Source organism: Telmatherina bonti (genome assembly GCF_933228915.1).
Source record: "Telmatherina bonti genome assembly, chromosome: 14".
Classification (NCBI taxonomy): domain Eukaryota; kingdom Metazoa; phylum Chordata; class Actinopteri; order Atheriniformes; family Telmatherinidae; genus Telmatherina; species Telmatherina bonti.
In genome coordinates, this window is record NC_136612.1 from 19,845,862 (window position 1) to 19,869,384 (window position 23,523).

At 37.1% G+C, this 23,523-nt stretch overlaps 1 protein-coding gene across 1 annotated transcript in view; it reads left to right on the forward strand.

The window, feature by feature from the left end:
• LOC306765162 (voltage-dependent T-type calcium channel subunit alpha-1I-like) overlaps positions 1 to 23,523 on the forward strand; it is a gene marked incomplete at its 5' end in the record, with an annotated part of 138,867 nt that overhangs the window by 30,244 nt on the left and 85,100 nt on the right. The window contains 2 exons of the mRNA XM_079252531.1: positions 12,959 to 13,098; positions 22,589 to 22,722. Coding sequence (XP_079108657.1) covers positions 12,959 to 13,098; positions 22,589 to 22,722 — 274 coding nt within the window. The remainder of the gene's footprint in view (positions 1 to 12,958; positions 13,099 to 22,588; positions 22,723 to 23,523) is intronic.

Sequence of the window (23,523 nt, forward strand, 5' to 3'; positions counted from 1 at the left end):
TTCACACACAAGCACAACAAGCATTGGCTTTTATTTCCCATGGTATCTGCAATATATTCAGCTCCACTAGAAGCCGTATGCTGGAGCAAGGCACCTGCTGTGCCGAGCTGATATGAAGAAATGGCCACAGTAACAAAACACATCCACATGAACTATCAAATACTGGAAAGTGAGAGGAAAATGCAATCTTCCTCTTTCTGTAGATGCAAAAAAAAAAAAAAAAAAAAAAAAAAAACTGTACATAACTAGACATACATGCAAGTCAATCTTTCTCTACATTTATATGGATCTTTAAAAAAGCTACAATTATGAGGTTAATCAATGACTCTAGATTTATTTTATGTGGTATTTCAATATATTAAAATCATTTTAGGTTTGCTACAGAGAAAGCATCTGTTGACATGGCATGTCTCTGGCAGACATCTTGAAATAAAGAACGATTTTTAAGAGACCACTGTTATATCGGCGTTTAGATCTTCATCAGTTCATAGTTAAGACAAAGCAATTAGGAGAGGAGGTAGTAAACATCTACACGTTTATGTGTACTAAAGTTGTTTTGTTTGTTTTTTTAACACTGCTAAAGGCATAAATCCCAGGGACATCAGGTAACGGATGACTGGTGTCTTACCTAGGTAGAGGCTAAAACGTATGGAAAAGCATCTATTGGTTTTCATGGTATTTGCTTGTGGAACAGCCGTCCTGAAGACCTAAGGCCAACCAAGAGGGTTTTTTCTTTTTTTTTTTTTTTTTTTTTTTTTTGGAGACCAACCTTTTTATTAAAGTTTTTCACGCAGTATATAATGTTTAGGAAGCATAACCAGTATTTTAGTTCCATTTGTTGATGTTCTAGTTTTATTTTATCATTTTTAAAATGTATTTACTCATAATAACTTTGGTATCATTTTTAATATTAATTACCTTTTTTGTACCCTTTTTTAATTAACTTTTTAGTTCCATGTCAGTCATTTTATTTTATTTTACCAGAGGGAATCCATGCATACATACAAACTCCTCACATAAAAGTAACAGTGTTTTTATCAAGCGGCAACCTCTGGCGGTAAAAAGTGAAGCCTGTGCAGAAGTGCATAAAACTGCACTTCCCCCTTCATCCACTAGGGGCTGGCTGCAAAACAGAGCAAATCACCAAAGACTCCCATGTTAAAAAGGCCAACTTCACAGCAGAAATAAACATATTTACAGCCTGGTTCAAAAATCCATTTTCGGTTCATAGGTCAGGTTTACCTTCATGACAACTGTGGGGGGAGTGAATTTTTTTCAAACTCGCCCGTTTAAAAGTAACTTAATCTCAAAGTTCGGCATGTTTAGGGGCGGGTCCTTTTGAATAAAAAGGTACTGATCTACCACTTTAAGTGAGAAGAATGTAGAACAACCGTGGTTTTTAACCGGTTAACAACGTGACTTAGCTTTAGCCCGCTTACCTCTGTTAGCTGGTTAGCTCCTGTTATCTCCGGGTTAGCTCGGTAAGCTCTTAGCTACAGAAAGTTCGGAGTTGTTCGATGTCAATAATCCACCATGATGCTCACAGCCCCCCTCTCAGCTCTACCTCTTTGCCCATATTTGTATTTTCCGGGTGAGACGACACACGTGCCTCTGCCAAGATGGCGATGGTAGGAACCACTCACCGAGCTTCAATTCAGCTCCTCAGAAACCTGTGGGTGACGTCACGGAGGCTACGTCCATCTCTATATACATTCTATAGTTTTTTTCATTTGCAAAATTGCTTACTTTTACAGCAGTGTTTTAAATGCAAATGTATGTTGAAAGAACGCATAAATAACACATGAAGTAAAGTAATTCCAATAACTTCACCTTTAGTTTGTGTAGTTTCTTTGTTTAGGTTTTAATTGATTTATTTTATTATTCTTATTATTATTGTTGTTGTTTTTGTTGTTGTTGTTGTTTTGTTGTTGTTGTTAAAAAGAACATTTTGGGATGAAATCCAGACAGAAACACAGTTACATGCAGTTTTTGCCGTATGGGTGGCTGCTCTTGTTGCCTTGGTTACAAGCTGGTCCAGGTCTCTGCCTAACATGTCAGGCTGAGTGGTTGCACCACTGTGTTTGTGTCTTCTTTCTTTCTTGCCTGCCTGCATATACGTTAAATTCTGCATATGTGAGAATCAAATTGTTTGTCATGATCATAACATGTGTATATTAGTAGCAAATGTGTGAATCATAAATAACCTTTGTCGCTCAGGAGTAGCCTACTTTCTGTTCTGAGTTCAGTCAGACAGTGTTTTATACCTTATTTTTTTCTCCCACTAAAAATTTAGCAAGAGGATGCTTACTTGTTTTATTAATTGTTCCGAAGTTCTTATGCTGATATTTTTTAATCAAAGTTAGATCATTTAAACACAAATTCCTTTAATTTATACCCCATTTATTGCCATTAATATTTTCCTCCCTATGTTACTGTTTGCCCAAACTCCTCATAAGGCATCACTATGCAGTGGAACATACATTCCCTGATTTCCCAAACACAGATAAGAAATATCTCACTGTAAGCTACCATGTTCATATTCCACTTCTTATCTAAAATAACCTAAATCCACATGTCCACACAGTAGATTGCAAACTTTATGCTGACATGATAGTATGTGTATATTTGTCCTGAGCCACAGTCCTGCAGTCATAAAAGAGCTGCCAGGAGAGCTTATGCTGTATCTGTCACTGGAGAATATACATGGATTGCTGATCGCATGTGTCCTTGTATATGAGGTGAAGCTCAAAAATTAAATGACAGAAAATCTGAAAGTAAATTGAATGCATTAACTTTATGTTTTTATCTTGTTTTAGAAGCATGGGTAATTTAATAAGAAGCAAGCTCAAGATAATAAGGGTGGAAGCAAATTAAAAGAAGCTTGAGTGGAATTTTTCTATTGTTCATCACAACTTTGGCTTTTTATCAGTCACTCATCGTGTCACTGATTTGCTCTGGAGAATCATTTTTAAGCTTCCACAAACCTTGCTGCAATACTTTAAAACTTAGTTTAGATTGTTATTTTTTGTGGGGTTTTTTTCTTTTCTTTTTTTTTTTTCAAACTGACAGTATGGCAAAAATCCACGTCTGTTGTGATTTTTAGTTGCATCTTGCATTCCTTACCTGGTGCAGTTTAATTTCAGGTATTCGGTCTGTGCATGGTTAACTGGGGGTCTCCTGTGCTCTTTGTCTCTTTTTGTGGCTCTAAGTGACCTTGAGAAAATGACACTGTACAAAAATGCCAGGCCATATAATTATTCTCATGTTACATTTGACAGTTGTAGCACAGTTTGTTTGAGTGTCATTGACTGTCTGTGTGATTAGGTTTATTTGATATACACTACCAGACAAAAGTTTTGTCACGCTTCATCATTGGTTTTAATGGGAAAGCGTGTCCAACTTTTGACTGGTAGTGTATATCCAATAAAGGAGACATGACAAACAAAAAAAAAATGAAAATAAATAAAAATAAAGCAGACATACTTGAAAAGGAGTGGATAGAAGTAAAAACTTGTTAAACCCCAACGCTTGCCATCAGTTCATGATATAGCACTAATACTCTTCTTTTGTTCAAATACATATAATTCAATCTTATTCTAATATATATATATATATATATATATATATATATATATATATATATATATATATATATATATATATATATATATATATATATATATATATATATATATGTGTGTGTGTATATATGTATATATTTATATATATGTGCACACACATATTATACACACATACATAGACCTAAGCATGTCCATATACCCAGACATACATGTGCGTTAAACAATATTTCCAAATTCATAATCCAAATTCATGTTCTTACATCTACATGTAATCTGAGATTACATTAATTTCAACTTTGTTAAAGATAAATGAATTATTTAAGGGGTGCTATTATGGTATTTGGAGTTTTCTGAGCTTTCTACAGTGTTACAGTGTTGAATCCTCATCAGACATGTGAACGACACCGTTTTTTATCACCTAAACGCATGTTTGAGTTTGAGTTTGAGTTCCAGCACTCTCTCAGTTTGGTTTCCATGGCGACGAAAAATGTGTCGTTTTAGAGACTTTTTCTACTTGGAAATCCTTGTGACGTCCCGGGGGATAAGGTTCGGTGATTGGTTACCTTCTACTGGTTAACAAGGGCATGTACAAATATATCAGGCGGGTGGAAAACGTGGGATAAAGTTATTTCCAATGATGGCTGGTGAGTTTACCAAAGAGAGACATCCTGCTGCATTCGTTGCTGTGGGTTGCTGTTTTCCCACTTTGTTTTCAGGGTCTGATTCAGGTTCCAACATGTAGGGCTGTATGCTATGTGTTGACACTGTATTTTGTTTTTTTTTTATTGAGTTCATATTAGCCTAATCCTTCTGTTTATGAGATGTTACAATGACGGCGAAAGCAGGTGCGGTGTGTGCTCCCGATGTAGTGCAGTGGCAGCTGACCAATCAGTGGCAACTTATATCTGGCGGGAGGCGGGGCTTAATGCGGAAGAGTCTCAATCCACTCGTTTTGCCCGCAGGCTGATCTGACAGCCTACGGAGAGGGTCGGTCTGAAGTAAATAAAGCGATTATTGGCAATAACTTGATCAGTCCCTGCCCTTCTGGTCTCAGAAATAAAAAATAAATTAGCCTGAAATGCACATAAAAGTTCCACTTTAAGTTATAATCTTAATGTCTGCTTCGGGATAGGAAAGAACATGTGAAGTTCACTACTGTTCACTGCATGACGACCATCCAGTGAGACGTAGAAATGTGGACTGCCAGCTTTATTATTTTAGTGCTGGTGGAAAATGCAAAAAATATCTCTGCAGTTTGGAGGGGTGTTTTGCATAGGCCGGACAGAAAGTGTGTGCGAAGTGTATACTCAAAGGCAAAGCTTGTGGATGCGAATGTGAAAGTTCCATTTGCTGAGACAAGCACAGCAGCACTTACAGAACCTACTGTACGCTGCAGTAACTTGAGGCTTTTAAGATGGTTTTATTTGGCAGGGGAGCTTTTATCCCACTGTAATGCAGAGGGACAAGCTTTGTGGAGAACATTAGGAACATAACCTTCTGTCATGAGTAAAGGTTAACTGTAAGTATATGCACAGCTGTTTGCACAGATAGTGTGTTGCCAAATAGTGTTGAACCAATAGTTTTCCTGGATTTTAGTTCTTGCTCTTGATGGAAAGGTTAAAATCTCAGTTTACAAAGAGAGAAATAAGCCTGAGCACAGAGTCAGCAAAAAACAAATAAGAGTTGGCAAGCACTAAAGAAGAAAGCAGAGTAGTCCTGTGAATCAAACTGGCAGGTAGAAACAAAGCCAAGCAGCCAGAAAGCAAACTTCTGAGCCACCTCGAAGGCAAATATGCTTATTGAGACATTTGACTACAAAACTGAAGAGTGTGTGAGATAAAAAGACGAATATGAACTGGATGTTTTCTCAAGATTTGCCTTCGTTGCACATTACTTTGGAGGATATTGAGGAAGGAAGATGACACAGATGGAAGCAAGACAGAAGCAAGAAGCAAACACAGAAATGTAACTGTATGATGCAGAGGAAAGTGGACAGACACACTTTGTATCACTTTAAACACTGGTTGACAGAAGTGTCACTCCAGCATACAGACGGATTCCTCCTCCAGCAGCTGGGACCCTCTTCACCGTGTCACACACAACAGCTCAGCAATCTGAAAATGCCTGAAAACTTGACGGGACAGTGGTTGTCACAAAAAAATTCAGCTAGAGGATGTGTTCGCCTGCATGTCTGCTTTAGTGTGTGCTGTGCAAAAGAAGTGGGGATACAAGTCCTGTTTTACTGCAACTACACACATGTATGTGTGAATCTGTTTAACAATGTGTGACCTATCATGCTGTGTTCTCATTAGGAGGAGAGGCAGGGACAGGCCTCAGTGCCACAGTGAGAAGCTGATGTCGTTTTGATTCAGTTTGAATGAGGCTGATCCCGAGGGTGTTCACAAGAACACAAACACGTGCATGCACTCACGTACAGTACATGTGTGCAGATGCAGACAGTATGGCAAGGCTATGTCTAAAAGCTTCACTGTTAATTATAAATTTCAGATCTCATTCAGCTATAACTTATCCTGTTCTGACAAGCAAAAACACATCCACAGCTTCTAAATCAGTGCATAAACATTTAATGTAGTCAGTGTGTTGATTACATAACTAGTCACACACCTCTATGCACTCACACAAACTCAAGCGTATACATGTGTGTGTATGTGTGGACTATTTAGTGTTTTAAAAATGAAAGAAAATTGTCATAAACTTTTAGTTGCACAAATAAAAAAATTAGAGTAAGCTACCAGTTTCCTTTTTTTTCTTTTTTTTTTTTTTTTTATCAACCAAATATGTATTAGTTTGATTTTTTTTTTTTATTAAAATAAACAAATAAATAAATAAATAATTAAAAAAAAAAAAAGAGCCATGGGCTTCTAAATATTAGCATCCATCCTAACCTGTCAGGTTACACCGCAGCAAAATGACACCTGTAACAAAAGGCAACATTTGTTTTATTTCAGCATGGCTGTACAGATAGTTCATTGTTTTTAATTTGTGCCCAGTTGCTCCCTTTACCATGCACTGGATGTGTGTATTAGGCAACACAGAGATTATACATTTAAATATTCATCCAAATTTACATGAAAATTTAAATGCATTTAAATGACTTTTTCATGGAGCTTTAATTTTCTAAACCAATAAAATAAGACTTGAGAAAAAATATCTTGACATGTCACTTTCTAATAAATCCTGGGAAAATTGTAAATGGTAACTATGTGACCAGGTGCTAATGTGACAGCAATCTAACTGGTTTAGATAAAGTTTAGCAAACTTTTTAGATGGCATGAGTCTTCTCAATATGCCAAAATGAAAATGGAGATTATTGGTGAATTCATAGATGGTGTTCGTTGATTCCTATGGACTCCTCTTTGAGCAGGGTAAAACAGACAAGGACTGGCTCACTTACTAAAATATTACACCAAAGTTGAGTCCCGATATGTATGTATTTGTTTTATTTCTTTCTCACAAATAAACTACAAATGACAAAAATAACTCAAAGCAAGTTTGAGGAAAAATAAGATGTTCCCTTTTTTCATATTTTTACTAAAAAACTTACAAACATAGCCATAACCTAACCTTACAGGCCATTTCAAAAATAATGTTCACCTCTGGGATAGGTAGTAAACAAAAGTTTAATTGCACTTCCAAAATTCCAATACATATCTTATTAAAAAAAAAAAAAAAAAAAAAAAGAATAAGTTTAAATAATTCGAATAAAGCTGGGCTTTTTATTTTATAACTGGACATCTCATCTTTACTGATATGCACTGTGACCAAATCTGTAATCTGTTCTGTAATCTCTGATTACTGGCTACCAACATATTAACTGACCAGCATGTTCAGAGTATGTGTGAAGATGTTTCTGCCACAGCGCTGGTGTCAGTGCTAGCCAAAGCAATCATGTTTTTAGATTAGATGAGAATTTCATCAGTCTACACACACATTTTCACTTAAATGAAGTTAATCTCATACTAAGACAATATTTATTGTGTAAAATGTAGATATAAACTGAATACACTGATTTGCAAATCCTGGTTGATTCAGTTGAATGCATTACAGAGATAAAATATTTAATGTTGAAACGGATAAACTTCCTTGTTGTTTTTACAAATATTCACTAATTTTCTATTTGATGCCTGCACCATGTTCAGAAAAAGCTCAGACGGTAGCAACAAACTCAAAAGTTGAGGAACGCTCTGAAAACATTCAACAGGCGAATAGGTCAAATGGAAACAGGTGAGTGTCATGATTTGGCATAAAAGAATCATCCACAAAAACTTCAGAAACACTCTCAGCTTGTCCGCGCCAGAACTTGTCTGAGATGGACTGATGCAAAGTGGAAACGGGACCTGTGATTAGAGGAGTTCACATTTAGAATTGTTTTTGGAAATTATGGACCTCCTTACCAAAAATGAAAAGAAACTGATTTCATGTAATGTGTTTCAGGTATCAAATTCAAAACAAGTGAATTTTCGAAAAAGAACAATAAAATTTGTCATTTTGAAGATTAAATGTCTTGGTTTTGTAGTGTAATTGATTTAATTCAGCTTAAAAATAACTTGGCAATCATCGTATTCTGTTTTTTATTTACATTTGACACAACATCTCAACTGCACTGGAATTGGATTTGTAAAACAATGAAGTGATGACACTTTTTGCTCAGCAGATCAAAGGCCAAGTTTGCGCTGACATTATCATGTTGCAGAAAACAATTCCCTTGCCAATCCCCAGCACCTTAGTTTGGGAACACAAGGTGACATTGTGATCATATTTCAAACTTGGTTGAATACTGAACTGTTGACACTAATCTGAGGCATCCTCCTCGAAGCTGTTGTGGTCGTGTAGACCCTCTGGCAGGTGTCAAGCCTTTCAAGCACTTTCCTCTGTTATGGTAACAAAATGCAATATGACTGTGGTGGCTAAATGTGAACTAAAAGGAATTTGGACTCTGGTGGACATATAGCAGGACAAGAGTAGGTATAATTTCAGATTCAGAGATGTTTTAAAAATTCATGTATTAGAGAGGAAAAACTGCCTCAAGCGGCAAACAGTTGCAGACTGTAGGCTCAGATCTTTTATTAAATGTTCAAATTCTGTCACATAATTTATATGAATTTGGACAGAAGTGGTTGTAAAGTCCAGCTTCTCAGAGCACACAGGCAAAAAAAAAAAGCTTGTTTTCTTTCATTTATTTATTTTCTTTGTGCTAGAGCATGTTTTTCATGTTATTTGAATAACAATTGGTCGTTTAAGGTAAAAGGTGGTTTAATATCACTGAGTGAAGTTTTAGGAAGCAGTCACATACTGTTTCAGTAGGTTAAATGATACACAGATTAAAATTAATCTCAGCTCTGAGGCTGGAGTCGCAACATTTTCACATGGAAAAAATAAATAATGAAATGCATTTGCGTACTAAATTAGTTTTGGCACCACTGGCCATCAATTTTACATTTTTATCTTTAAAATGATTTTCTTTTTTCCTCCTTAAAATGGTTTCTCACATCCTTAAGGTATTAATAATGAATGCTTTCTTGATGAATGTCACAAAGCCAGAAAGAAGAGTTCAGACATTAAGTGAGGATCATGAAACATGTTGTCAAAAAAGGAAAGCGGTGAGCTTGATAAAGTTGGAAAGCCCAATACTGCAAGAAAAATAGGTTGAAAGAGGGGGACAAGTGTCTGACGAAATGTGTACTGACGCAGAGAGACAGGCATTGAAATAGGTAGAGACATGAAGAAGAAGAGGAGGGAAAAGATGAGAAGGGACTAAAGACAGAGAGAAGACCCTGTCCGCATCCCAAGAAGATTAGACATTGAGCAGAGCGGAGGGAAAAAAAAACAAAAAAAAGATGTGATGCTAAAGAGAGGAAAGCACACAGAGACGAAACGTCTTCAGTCACACGTGGATGCTTTCTGGGTGGATAACATTTTTGAGTGTAATAGCTTTAAAAGAACAATCAAATTAAATGCTGATCTTGAATAACAGCATGCCTCCCCTTTTCTTCTTCCTCAAAGCATCCTCGGTGTCAGATTCTGTTAGCACCCGCCCAACATGATTAGGGAGTGACATGACCATGCATCAGCTAGCGCTCTGGAGTCAGCTGGGTGTGAGTCAGCTGCCTGCTGCTTCGCTCCCAGAGGAGAGAAAGGTTCGGGGTCAGTATGACAAAGAAACCGAACTCAAGACACAACTGAGTCACTTCACATGTCAGAGGAAATACTGTTGCTACGTTGCAAACTTTTAATAAGTCGGAAGCGAGGAGCACGTTAGAGTGTGAAAGGAGATGTCTTTCAGGAAAGGAAGGAGTGTTGGATGAAGCGGGTGTCATCCCTGCTGCTGTGCAGGATTTTTTTTTTTTTCTTTTACATATTTCTTTAAAGCCACTGTAAGTCTCCAAACAATCCTGCCATGCTTTTTGAATCTCTCCATCTGCCCCCCCCCCCGCCCCTTTATTTCCATCTGTCTCTCTCTTTATTTCCATCTGTCTCTCTCATGTCATAGCTCGGTTCTTGGATCTTCCTTTGCTAACACACAACCTAAGGGTACCTACTGTAGTTGCATTGTGGGGTTACTAAGCACAAGAACTTCTAAACTGATTGGTTTTCCATTGCCTGTTGCTTTATAATGTGTCCTACAGTGTTTGAATTTGATTGTGTTGTGGAGGCAAAATTTCTTGGCCTTCTTGGGAAAGGAAAGAAAATAGAAGGGTAAAGGTGCTGTGAGCTGGGAAAATGGAAGTGATATTGAGAAATAAAAGGAAAAAAAACAACAACACTGCAACCCGAAGGGGAATTACAGACCTCTATTTTAAAGGAAGGTATTGGTTGTTAGATGAGGAAACATGGACGTGAAAGCAGACAGACATTGTGATATTATTTCTACCCGTTTGTCTTTTACCCCAGAGAGATGTGCTAAAGCGATAGCCTGCATGGTGGTGAGGAGCGGGCAGGATGGAGAGACATACAGATTAATGAAAAGTATGGCTTTAACGCGTCTGCCTTGGAGTGTATCTTTATGCAGACAAAACAGAAATCCTGAAAGAAATAACAGATGTTTTCAACTCCAAAGCGTCAGGATGAAAAGAGGAATAGTTTGTGTGCTGATCCTCTGATTTCTTTGGACTATCCTCAAGCTGCATTTTTGTTTTTGTTTTTTCTTTTGTCCTTAAAACCATCACTCTCACATATAACAAAGTCTCTGTGCAAATGCCGGCTGGTAAAACATTATCTACAAAAGTATCACACAACTCAACGTTTACATGATATTCTGTGTGTGAAATCCGACAATCACCCAAACATAAAATGTTTGCCCAGCAGTCCATACTTTTTGTACAAATTTACTAGCTTAGTTGGATGGATGAATGCATTTATTTAAAATTGTTTTTGGCAGTCATGCATGAAGACCGTGGCTCCCCACAGTGACATGCATGGTACACATGGACACAAGTGCAAAGTCCATGAGAACAAAACAAGCTTTAGCTCGCTAAAGAGAGAAAGTACATAATAGGAGGCTTGGCGGGTTTGTGCCTGGAACAGAAGGAACGGAAGCTGACAACTCAAAATATAAAAGATGAAGAAAGCTTTTAGTGTTTTCAACTACATTATAGTGATTATCACACACACACACACACACACATACCTCTTGCTTACATATGCATAATAAATGTAGAATCTTTTCAGTTTTATTCATGTTTGCAAGTTGATTCATTTACTTTGTGCTGAGTCTTGAGCAACGTCTGTGCTGTATATGCAGGATGTGCTAGCAGAGCTTTGGTAGAGGGGCAGGCGGGGAGGCAAAGCAGCCTGTAAGACTGACAAGGTGGTTTAGTGAGATGAGAAGAAAGAACAAAAGATGAAGAGGGATCTAGAATGCTGCAAGGCTGTGAGAGGAAAAGAAAATACACTTTGCAGGTTTTACTCATCAGCACTTAGTTTAAGAAAAAAATCCAACAATAATCTGGCCCTCACCGGCTCTTAAAAGGAGGTAAACAAAACCTCCGACAGAAAAAAATGCATGACAAATTACACCAACTCATCATTTGTTCAACAGGAACTAAGCCCAAATGCAGAAGCTGAGTAAGAGCACCACAGAAGCTGAACTGTCTTTAGCAGCAATGACTTGCAAGAATCATTTTCTTTATAACTTTATAACTTCATCAGTGGTTCAGTTCCTTGAGGTTTGAAGCATCTAAGGGTCCCTCAGCAGTATTTCAGTCAGACTGAGCTTCAGACTTTCCCCAGCTTTAGCTCCCAGACAGATGGCTCCCCTTCCCAACAAGTCATACTTGTTCAGTCTTTGTTGTCTAACTTTGCCATCATGAACTTCAACATTTCATGCTTCAACTGATGTTTGCAGTCTGAGAAGTAGTTCTTTGGTTTCTGGCCAACTTCTTGACCTTGGAGTGAACTTTCTGGGATTTCTACTCCTGGGAAGTTGAAACTGACTTGAATGCTTCCTATTTTTAGAAAAACAATTCTTACTGTAGAAAAATTCACTCTAACATGTTTGCAAGTGACCATATAAGTCTTCTCTTATAGATGGACAGCAACAGTTGCCTCTCTAAGATCACCTGTGGCATTGTCTTAACTCGCTTGTAAAATCTCCAGACCAGCACATGGCAAGATTTTCCATTTTTATAGAGATGCTCTCTTTTATTGACGAGCTCTTGATAAAGTGCATTTGATTCGCAGCATCTGGCAGCAACTCACCTTCTTTATTTAAATAGGAACAATCAGGATAAGCATTTTAAACATTGCTCTGAAACTTGGCTCAGTTTTTGTTTTCTGAAGTTTTTATTTGTCTAATTCTACACATTTATTGGTATTTTTGTATCCTAATGCAAACTTCATGCATAACTTTGTTCTACTTTTACCTGACTGGTGTGTGATTCATTTGAAATGATCATGTGTAAACTTATGTAGCCTAATGCTACACACAGTTACTCTTGGGGTCTGATTTTATGACTCATACAGTTGATACTAAAAAAAAAAAAAAAAAAAAAAAAAAAAGGTGTTTTTGATGTGTTGCCGAGAGGCAGAGTGCCAGCTGCATGATCTCATAGCACTAATGATGTGTTGCATGCTATGTATGAGTATGAATGAGTCAGTTATGCTTATACTGAAACGGCTTTACCATAGAGAAGGGGATCAGCGTGGGAAATGACACTATATACTGCATGTTAACACAATTATGCAGCGATTTTTCTGCAACAGAATCCCACGGGACATTCATATTTGTATGCTTCGGGTCTGATCACAGAACTATGAGACATCAGCTGTTGTAACTTACAATCAGCCTCACTCATTATACCTCTTTTGTCCTATGTGAAACATCTAGTGTGTGATTGTGAGTTTCTTCTCAGCTGCAGCAATCCTTAACCCCAGCTCTGTCAGTACGTGGTTCGAGAGGATTAGCATCATGGTGATCCTCCTCAACTGTGTGACGCTGGGCATGTACCAGCCCTGCGAGAACATCGACTGCACCTCAGACCGCTGCCAAATACTGCAGGTAAGTAAGACCTATGTGTGTGTGTGTGTGTGTGAGAACAACATGTCATCATCACACAGAGGAAGCAACAGAACAAAACAAGCAATTACAAAGAAACCCACTCCTCTTCTTGTCGGCATTCTTCAAGCTGTGATGCAAACACACTTCAGATTGAATTTTTCCCTCCCGGAATGTTTTTTTTTTATTTTTATCTTCTCCTGTATCTGAGGAGGGAATTGGGACTGAGTTTGCATTAATAAAGTCTTGAAGAGCTGCATTGTGATTTTTGTCACCTGCAGAGAGAATAACAGAAGTTGAAGCTGCAGTTGCAGATGCTTACAAGTGGTAAAGATTCACCATCATGCGAAACTCATTCTTGGCAATTTATTGCTTAAAGGCAGAGTATGTAAGATTTTAAGTCGATTCTTTCCACCACCAGGTGGCAAACACCAGGTCATGAGCAAAACCACAAAACTGCTACATTCACAAACAACCACAGGTTGGCAGTAATGAGCAAAACTCACCCCTCACCCCTCCTCCCTGCCAGATCCAATGAGGGCAGGAATCGCCTGTGAGCTGTAGCTCAGAGCCGCTCTGCAATAAATGGGCTCATACTCACCCTACTGGTGGCAGAAAGTACTTTTTTTTTTACTGGTCAGAAAACATTCAAGAAGGGTCTTTGTCATTAATTAAACTTGTAATTTAATAACACATCAAATATGGACAGACTGGAACCTACATGTTTTAAAAAAAAATCTAATTATGATTGTAGTTTTTTTTTTTTTTAGTTAATTTATTTTGAAAATATTGAAAATCTTACATACTCTACCTTTAATAATAAAGAACCAAAAAGCTGTTTTAGGTTTACTACACAACATCTGGTTTCAGATATTAACAGCTCCAGCTGACTGACTGATTACATCCATTTACATAATGGATGGTGCAGTTCACTCTAAGTTGAAATAAAATTATATTTTGTTTTTTCTCATGCTTGCAATATCACTGCTTGTGGTCATGGCTGATCCTTTGACTGAGGATTGCTGACTAAAAAGCAAAAAAGGTTGACTCTCACTCCTATAAAACATTTACTTAAAAACTCAACTCAACTCAACTTCACTTATAAAGCCCTTTAAAACAACTACAGTTGAAACAAAGTGCTGTACACAATCGGCCAAATTAAAAACAGAATAAAACAGATCAACTGCAAAATAAATAACACAATAAAACAACAGGTCATACAAGGAATACGGAAATAAAACAATAAAAACAAATTGAATAAATAGTAAGTAAAAACCAACAATAAAACTAATCTATTGCACACTGACTGGAAACTGTCTTATGTTTGGTTAAAGGCCAAGGAGTAAAAATGGGTTTTAAGATGAGTTTTCAATTCAACTTTATTTGTATAGCGCCACTTCACAACAATTTTGTCACAGGGCACTTTACATACACAAATCAACATACACATCATTTCAAGCCAATTCATACATATCCTATAATAGAAACCAAATGATTGCATCGAGTCATGACTTCGATCCAATCCCCCATCCTGAGCATGCATGCGGTGACAGTAGGAAGGAAAAACCTCCCCTTTAACAGGAAGAAAACCTCCGGCAGAACCCGGGAGGGCAGCCATCTGCCTCAACTGGTTGGGGTGGAGAGGACAGGAAAGACAGATCAACATGTACAACTGACTTAATCAGGAAGACCTGCAGAAAAAATCAGAAATAAGTTAGAGATGGCAATATTGTCATATATTTATACATCAATATATTAGAGAAATAGAGCGAGGTACTTCTCAGTGCATCAGGTGACATCCTCATTGCTACATAAGTAATGGTTGGTTAGACTACCCATAACTATAAGAGCATTTGGGTCCCGTACATGCAGACTCCAACTCAGGAGATGCTCATATCCTGACTATAAGAATCATGGAAAAGCAAGGTTTTAAGATGAGCTTTAAAAATGGACAGGGAGGAGACTTGTCTAATTTGAAGTGTTTGTGTACGTAGCTGGACTGTTTACCTCAGGAACTGTAACTGCTATTCATTGAAATCAAGATTTTAAGCGTGGCAAATGACAACTTTATTCTGCCTGGCCGGCTTTTGGTTTTAATGTCCAGAGACACTGAGAATCTCTCTTTTCTGACCTGCCTGGGAGGATTTTGCTGCTGGTTTGTTTCATGTGCTGTTGTACTGCCACATTTCATTGCCTACAGCACATTAGAGTGGATTATGATATCAAATACAGGCCTGTAGGCTAAATGTGGAAGGGCTTATTTATCCCATCAGGTTTTCTTATTATTGTGCACAGCTTTTGAGGCACTTGCTACTGCAGAACACAACACTCGCCTGCTTCGTAATCTCTTTTCCCGCTTTTACCCTGCACCTCCTCTAATGCCATCTTTACTCCTCCCTGTTCTCCCATTCCTCCATCTGGCAAACATAGTCTCACTCTTCCTCCATCTTTTGTCTATTTAACAAGCACATTTCCCCCCCCCCCCCATGAGTCCTTTTCTGGTTGTTGCTACTGGTAATGGGGGAGATTTTGCTGACAGGGCTTTAATAGTTAAAGCATCTAACTCACCTCCCGGAGGCAACAGAAGCAGTAATGGCCACAACATATATGCATTACCACAAGATAAGTTCCTGTGTTTATTTGGAAGAACTAGATTGGGAGAGTAATAAGTCAGATATGGGGACTTCTGGAGCTTTGTAGAAAGTGTGGCCTTTGGTCAATACCTGAAAATAGGGCCAAGCCATCAATCAATTGTGATAATTATTGTCAGTACAGTTTATACAATAATGATGCAAACTGAGTTGTATCAACAGTTCAGGATATATGCACTTTGTTGCAGTCAATAATAAACTTTTCATCCATCCATCCTTCCATCCATTCATCCATATATGCATCCCTCCATTAAGCTCATCAATGGCAGCTTGTGTTGAGGTTCTTGCTCTGGTTTGTGTTAATATGGGGTGATGGGCACTGGTCCCATCAAGAAGGTTCCCCCCCTAAACATAAAAAAAACTACTACATTGTAAAATCGATTACTCATACAGTTTCCCTTCTTGCATTGATTGATCATTGGATGGTTAACCCCTTAACCAGCGGGGCAGTGCCCTGAGATGTTTTTATGAATTGTTTAATATAAAATCTTGTACAATCTGTTAGACATTTCATATTTCAATATTACTGCGCATGCCGGTCCGTCATCCACCTGTTGGTCCATTAAAATATGATATTAATTCTATGCTGTGGCATCACTAAAGGCATCAATGCTTTTCTGATTTAATAATAATGATATATATTGACTGCATCTGTTTATTATCAACAAGGGCTGTGAGAGACCATTTCCGACTTTAAAACACACACACACACACACACACACACAACAAAAAAAAAACAAAAAACACTTTTTTTTGCACAAAACTGTGTTATCATCTTCAAAATGGCCCAAGGGCCCCACTAGTTAAGGGTTAAGAGCCTTTTAATAACTTTTAAGTGAGACCAGTGATAGAATCTTTGGCAGACAAAAAGCTCGTTTTAGAGTTTGCTTCCTGACTGGTTGTGTTAAGATCATCATTTGCATCCCTGACCAGTCAGCTTTGTTCAGGTTCTTTTTTTTATCCTGTGAACTTGTTTCTACGTCTGTCAACCAAAATCACACCCTTGGTGTCCAAATGCACCAGTGAGAACATTACAACACTAAACAAACCCCATAGGACCGCTGTAGATGACCCTGAGCAGGAATTGCCAGCTTTGAAAGATATCAAATAAAATAGAATCATTTAATCAGGAAAAATCCTTTCACATTGGGCTCACTTATAAAGACAATAAATGGCCCAGACAAACTTGATTTGTAAAAAATCCAACAGCATGCAAGCAACCAAGAACAAACTTAGACATGACTGGGGCTTGGCATGATAAAATCCAGGTGCTCTGCATAGAAACTGTCCAAAATCAAATCTGAACAAGAAATATAAAACCATACAGTCACAATGATAAAGAGGGTAAATTTCCTGTAGGATCAATAAAGTATTTATCCGTCATATATGTAATAAAAGAAATAAGCTCCCATCTGCTACTAGGCAAGAGAAACACTAGCTAGATTATTTTTCTCTTAAATATAAATATAAATAAACCGCAGAGTGGCGTGCCATGCCATGCATTTGTAGCAATATGTATTCATGTTTTCTGTTATTTGTTAAAAAACAATGCTAATGTTACTTTACTTTGTCACAGAAATAAAACATGCAGGTTCTGTACAAAACTGATATATTTATGAGATATTTATTAAAATCTACTTTGATCAAGATCAAGATGAGATTTAAGATTTATGAAAATGAATTTTTCCACCCTGCCACCTGTACAGCACACACAGAGAATTAAAATGTATTTTGTCTTTTTTCTCTGCAGTGAGAAAAGTATAAAACATATAAAAAGGATATAACCAGGTTCATGTACAAAAACAGTTTAAACAACATAAACATAAAACATACAGCATAAAGTATAAGATTTTATGCTGCAAAATAAAATATATATGTATGCAACGTATGATCCGAAGAGAAAATGTATCAACAGCCATATCAATGTCAAGATGGACTAGAGTTTGTGGTTTAAGGGTCAAGAGGTGCAAAGTTTGTGAGGGCTTGAGACAGAGTGGGAAGAAGAGGAAGAGAAAGTTCAGCAGTATGACAGCCTGGTAGATGAAGCTGTCTATTACTCCGCTGCTTCTGCACTAAGACTCCTCAGCTGCCCGGATTGCAGTTTAAAACCCCAAAATAACTTTATATGATTAGACTGGAAGATGACTTATTCATATTAGGGGGGTCGTGTGAGTGACACCGAACAGGAACACTGTATGCCTGGATTTTAACATGGTTAAGACTTTTTTTTTCCTTTTATCATTAGAAGTTGTGAATAATGTCTTGTAATAATGTTATTATTTGCATGATGCACATACTTGAAAATATTTTTATATTTCTTTCCAGAATATAGAAAACATGTGTCAAACAAACAGTTTACCATGTGTATACTCTGTTTTATCACAACGTATTAGACTCTGTTAGTCTTTAATGATACAACCAACATGTAAATATAGTGACATAGAAAGGCAAAAGCAATTTAGAAATGATTGTTTGAGACAAATCTTTAACTAAGACCTGTTGCAAAAATCTTCTTCTGCATATCTTTAATCTAAAGATAAGCGTTTCGACAGATGATACACGTGGACGACAGCAATTTTGTGAAAGCTGAAAAATATTTAGAAAGTGAACACATTCTGTTTTAAAGGCTTGTGATGCGGGTGAGACTGCATTGCAACTGTCTATAGACCGATATTTATTCATTAAAAAGAGGCTAACAATAATAATGATAATAATGCCAGCACTTTTCTCAAAAGCAGATTAATCCTCATTATGCTCCTATATGATATTTGCAACATTTTGAGGCTGGTTTTTTTTTCCCCCACTGCTGCAGAGGGCAAAATTTAAAACCTCTGCACGAAGTTTATAAGCTCTCAGCATGTCCAAACACCTCAAGTTTAATGGTTACTTACACTTAAAACATGACATTTGTGACCGCCTAATCTTGCTGACCACACTCGCCCAATGACCTGGGCTGAATCTGAATTAGTGGAACAAGATTAAGCAGGTCAGAAGGGTGAAAAAATGTCTCTTTATGGACTCAAAGATAACAAACTGACACCAGCAAGCTGCAGCTGAGGACAGAAAATTGTACCTGTTGTAAAGAAGCAGACGTCTTCCCCAGAATGCCTGATTGCAAACGTAAAGGAGAAGTTTCATCCTGTCTTCAAAACAGCACTGGTTTAACCTTTGACAAGACCTAAAATGTCTATAAAACGCTTGCAGAGAACAATCTGCTCTGTTATTCTCCCTCTTGTCCTGTTTTGCTTGTGAGTATTAAGTGAAGATTTGTCCTCGGGGTGTCTTTGGTTAATTTCGTCAGTCACAAGAAAAGTAAGACACACGTAACATAATTTTATTCTTAAACGGTCCGCCATTACATTCTTGATGACCCACTTACTATGTCCTCTCCTTCCAAATAAGTGGCACAAAGACAGCATATAAAGTAGCTTCCACATCAGCTCATATATCAAACCATGAAAGGGTCCATCACAAGAACCCCGAACCTCTTTACAAATCACGTTGATGATGAAACCTGAAAGGCTGACAGAAGAGGAAACTGGCAGCAGTGACAAATAACTATGATGAATTCATTCTCCTTTCACTCAGAGCAGAGAGCGACGGGGGTTTGACTGCTGCAGCCAATGTCAGATTACATGTGAAGCACGTCTACTGCATTATTTATCAAAACATCATTTAAACAGCATGTGAAACTGGTTTTCTCATCTTTCCCATTGAATGCTGCTAAATCTGTATGCTGGCTGTGAATGAGGTGATGCATGTGGTTTTCTCTGTGAGCGATGGTGGAGCACTCACGTCTGCTTCAGAGGCACCGCCGAGCTGTCATGCCCGTTCATTTAGACTCAGGACTGCACTTGCACATGTACCCAAGAGCAGTCCTTTACATGTTCAAATGTTTCTTACATTCACATGCAAATTTGAACTGTTTACCTCTGCTGCTACGTTTTGAGCTGCATATATGTAACAAAATCACAGAGAACCGGTGTGTTCGATAAAATGGCATGTTATTTTGATTAAGAAATGATAAAATATGATGGAGTGGTAAAATAAGAGATAAACAGATACAGGCTGGGGAACTTCTGTGAAAGGAAAGGATGAATGTTACAAATAAGGAAAGGAAACCTTTATCATGATTTGCATTTTTCTACAATTTCGATGTTTACATGGGAGTTTTATTTCCTGTCTAATTCCGAAGAAAAGTTAATTCCACTTTAAACTGATGAAAGACGACCATATAAACACTTAATTCCTAATGCAAATTTCTTTTCGGAATTAAACTTAATTCAGATGTAATTGGCTGGTTTATTCAATTCAACTTTATTTGTATAGCGCCACTTCACAACAATGTTATCCCAGGGCACTTTACATACACAAATCAACATACACATTTATTCGCATTTTAATTCCGAACTATTTAATTCCTGTGTCATGTAAATCTGAATCCTCTCTAAGTTAATTCCCATCGTTCTGCGCATGATCGTTTTGTCCTGTCCCAATGACTCGTGTTGTTTTGCCTCCCGTGTTCAGTGGTCTGTCTTCTTCTTCTCAGTTGCTGCAAAAAGGGAAGTAGTATGCTCGTGTTGAGCTGGTACTTCAAAATTATAATAAAAATAGATGCGAAACCGGTACTTATTATGTAGTTTTTACAAGTTACGACTGAAAAGACGAGAAGCCGGGAGCCAACTTTGTTTATTTCCAGTATACGTCATACGTCACAGACAGAGGGTGCCTCTGTCCAATCAGAACCCTTCCCAACCCGCCGCTCTAAAGAGGAATTAACTAAGGATGTGTTTCATGTAAAACTTCATTCGGAATTATTATTTTCATGTGAACTCGTCGGAGAACACGTTAATTCCGAATTATTTACTCCCAAATTATTAATTCTGAAGTAAAAAACATCATGTAACCTTGCCCGATGAGTGGCAAAGTTTTATTGCCTGCAGTGATTCACTTAATCCAGTCAGAAAAGATTTTAAAAAAAAACAAAAAAAAAAAAAAAACATTAAATGTTAAAGAAGATGTGAACTTGCCTTTATCTAGCCATAATGAGTCAATTCCCATTTTTCATATCACTCACTGTTTTAAGGTAAACAGATAAATAAATGTTAAATAAAATGTTCTCTTAATTACAAGAGAAATAAATAAACTGCAAACATGTGTATTTATAACTGATTTATAACTTTTATCTGGACATGCAATGTGGCAATAAATGAACAGATTTTATAGATGGTAATGATGCATTCTTATGTTCCTAATGCAAACTCGCATATTAAAGAATATTTTGGATCCTCTTTTTTGCACTTTATTTTAGCATTGCCTTTTGTCTCAGGTCACGGTGAGATTAGTTTATCCAAGTAAGTGTCTCATCATTATTTTGTTCCCAATCTTTCCCAATTTCTGTAAAACAGAAATTGTCCTGCTATCCTGGAACAGCCGTTTTGTTAAGCATGACAAAAACGAACATATCTATCTGTCAGTTTCTGCATATTTCAATTATGTTTTTCACATCAAAATATCTTTTTTAGAAGCAGTTTTGAGATAAATTCATTCCTGTTTCAACTTAAGGATTAAATATGATATTATTCTTAAAGCAGGGTAGGAGCCATTGTGTTTTTCTCTGTGGGGATGGGTGACAAACTAAAGAGCAGAATAATGACTAGTGTATTTTTAACAAGCAGCCATGACTTCATTTAAATGTTTAGACCCTGGGAATCACTGTGTCAAGTGGTAGCAGCTTGAATTACATGGTGCAGGAATACGTAACAAGGCAGCAAAGACAGTCATTCAGCCCAGGGCTAAAGCACTGGGGAAGTTTTGTTCCACAAATACAATAGGCCCTTCAGCCACTGATCTGAGCTTAATAATGCACACAGGCTAGGGCAAAGATATGTTCTCATCTGTCTCAATTTATCTCAGAGCTTTTGCCTCGATCTCCTTCTTTCTCTTCCATTTACCTCTCTGCTTCTCTTGCAATTCAAGCATTGCAGCGGAGGACATCATTTGCTTTGTGTGGCATTATTTTGGCATAAATCCTTCTCGTCACCCATAGATATATCTCTTTTAAGTCACTCAGATCACATTTACCCCAAATCTGGCTTCATCAATAGCCAACAGAGCTTTCATAAACACTACCAGAGAGCATAAACACATCAAAGCTCATCAGTCTTGAACTTCTCACATCAGTTTGTTAGTGTGTTATTAGATAATAATGTGTGATGAGTCCAAGGTCAGTTGGCTGGAAAATAACTACCCTGACAGCTCCTGTGAGACTGCTGAAGTGTGAATCAGCTACACTTAAAGTGTTAAAACAGCCTTTGGAAGTCAGAAAATATAAGGCAATAGATGGTTTTATGAAGTTTAAAAGTGATACAGGATCAAATCACATTGTTTACTGTACAATGAATAAAAGAAATAATCAATACTGATATTCCAAACATTATTTGATGTTATTCTGTTCATGTCAGTTATTTAAATTGTTAGAAAATGTACACTTCTAGAGAAATATGTATAAGATATTTTAATTAAGTGACCATTAAACTGTGTGTTTCCTTACACTTGTTATACATTTTTGTTCTTCTATTAAGAAAATATTTGTAATATTTGCAAAAATATTACCAACAAAAAATCATATAAAAAAATAAAATAAAATAAAAAATAAAATATACTGAAATAACTGCCAATTATTTGCAATCGAGGTAACCTGCCTGTTTAATTAATCGTGATATTGATTTGAAGTAATTTTGCCCAGCGTTACCATGGAGACAGCACATGTCTGCAATGTTATTTCTATCCAAACTTTATTTTTCTCTTTAGCTCACTCGCCTTCATTTCTCTTCTCATAGGCATTTGATGCGTTCATCTACATCTTCTTTGCACTGGAAATGGTAGTAAAGATGGTGGCCCTTGGGATCTTTGGCCGTCGGTGTTACCTAGGAGACACGTGGAACAGGCTGGACTTTTTCATCGTCATGGCTGGGTAAGCAACTGTTTTATGTCAGTGTCAGCATTAATCCTGTTCCCCACTCTTAAAATCAAGACTTAATAGTGAATCAATAAAACTCAGCAGCTTCCTGGATTCTGTCATTGTTAATATGTCATGTCATTCCTGTATTAGTCTTCCGCTGTCAATTTTCTTCACCCGCTTCATGCTATTTAGGTTTGCAGAGGGCTTGAGCCCGTCCCAGCTGACACTGGTGGAATACAGTATAAATCAGATCATTGTACAGTAGCTTACATGACTGCAGTACGTCACTTGTGTTGGAAATAAGCATTATTCAGTTTTGTGTTTGTCGCAAGAGCCTGTTTTTTAGATTATGTAGTTTTTATTTTATTTTATTTTATTTTATTTTATTTTATTTTATTTTATTTTATTTTATTTTATTTTATTTTATTTTATTTCAATCTTGATGGAGAAAATCAAGTGATGTGCAAAAATATACAACCAAACATAGAAAATAAATTTTAAAAAAAGCACTGGATTCTGATGACGTTGCTACTCAAGGAAACAGTTTTTTTAGAACTTCATCAGCTACTTAAAAATTTGTTGCATTCTTAATAAAGAAAAGCCTTCTAGTAACTGGTGAAGTAATGTCTGTGATGGTATGGTCAGGTTTGGAAACATCATTCTGGAAAATAATTACAAATAACATTATGTTCTTAATTGAAAAGAACCTTTTGGTTTGGGTTCACTTTATAAGTTATAACACTACTGAACCTGAGCTCATCATCGCCTTTTCACAGAGATTAATTCAGGATCTGTCTTGCATTCTGTCTCTTT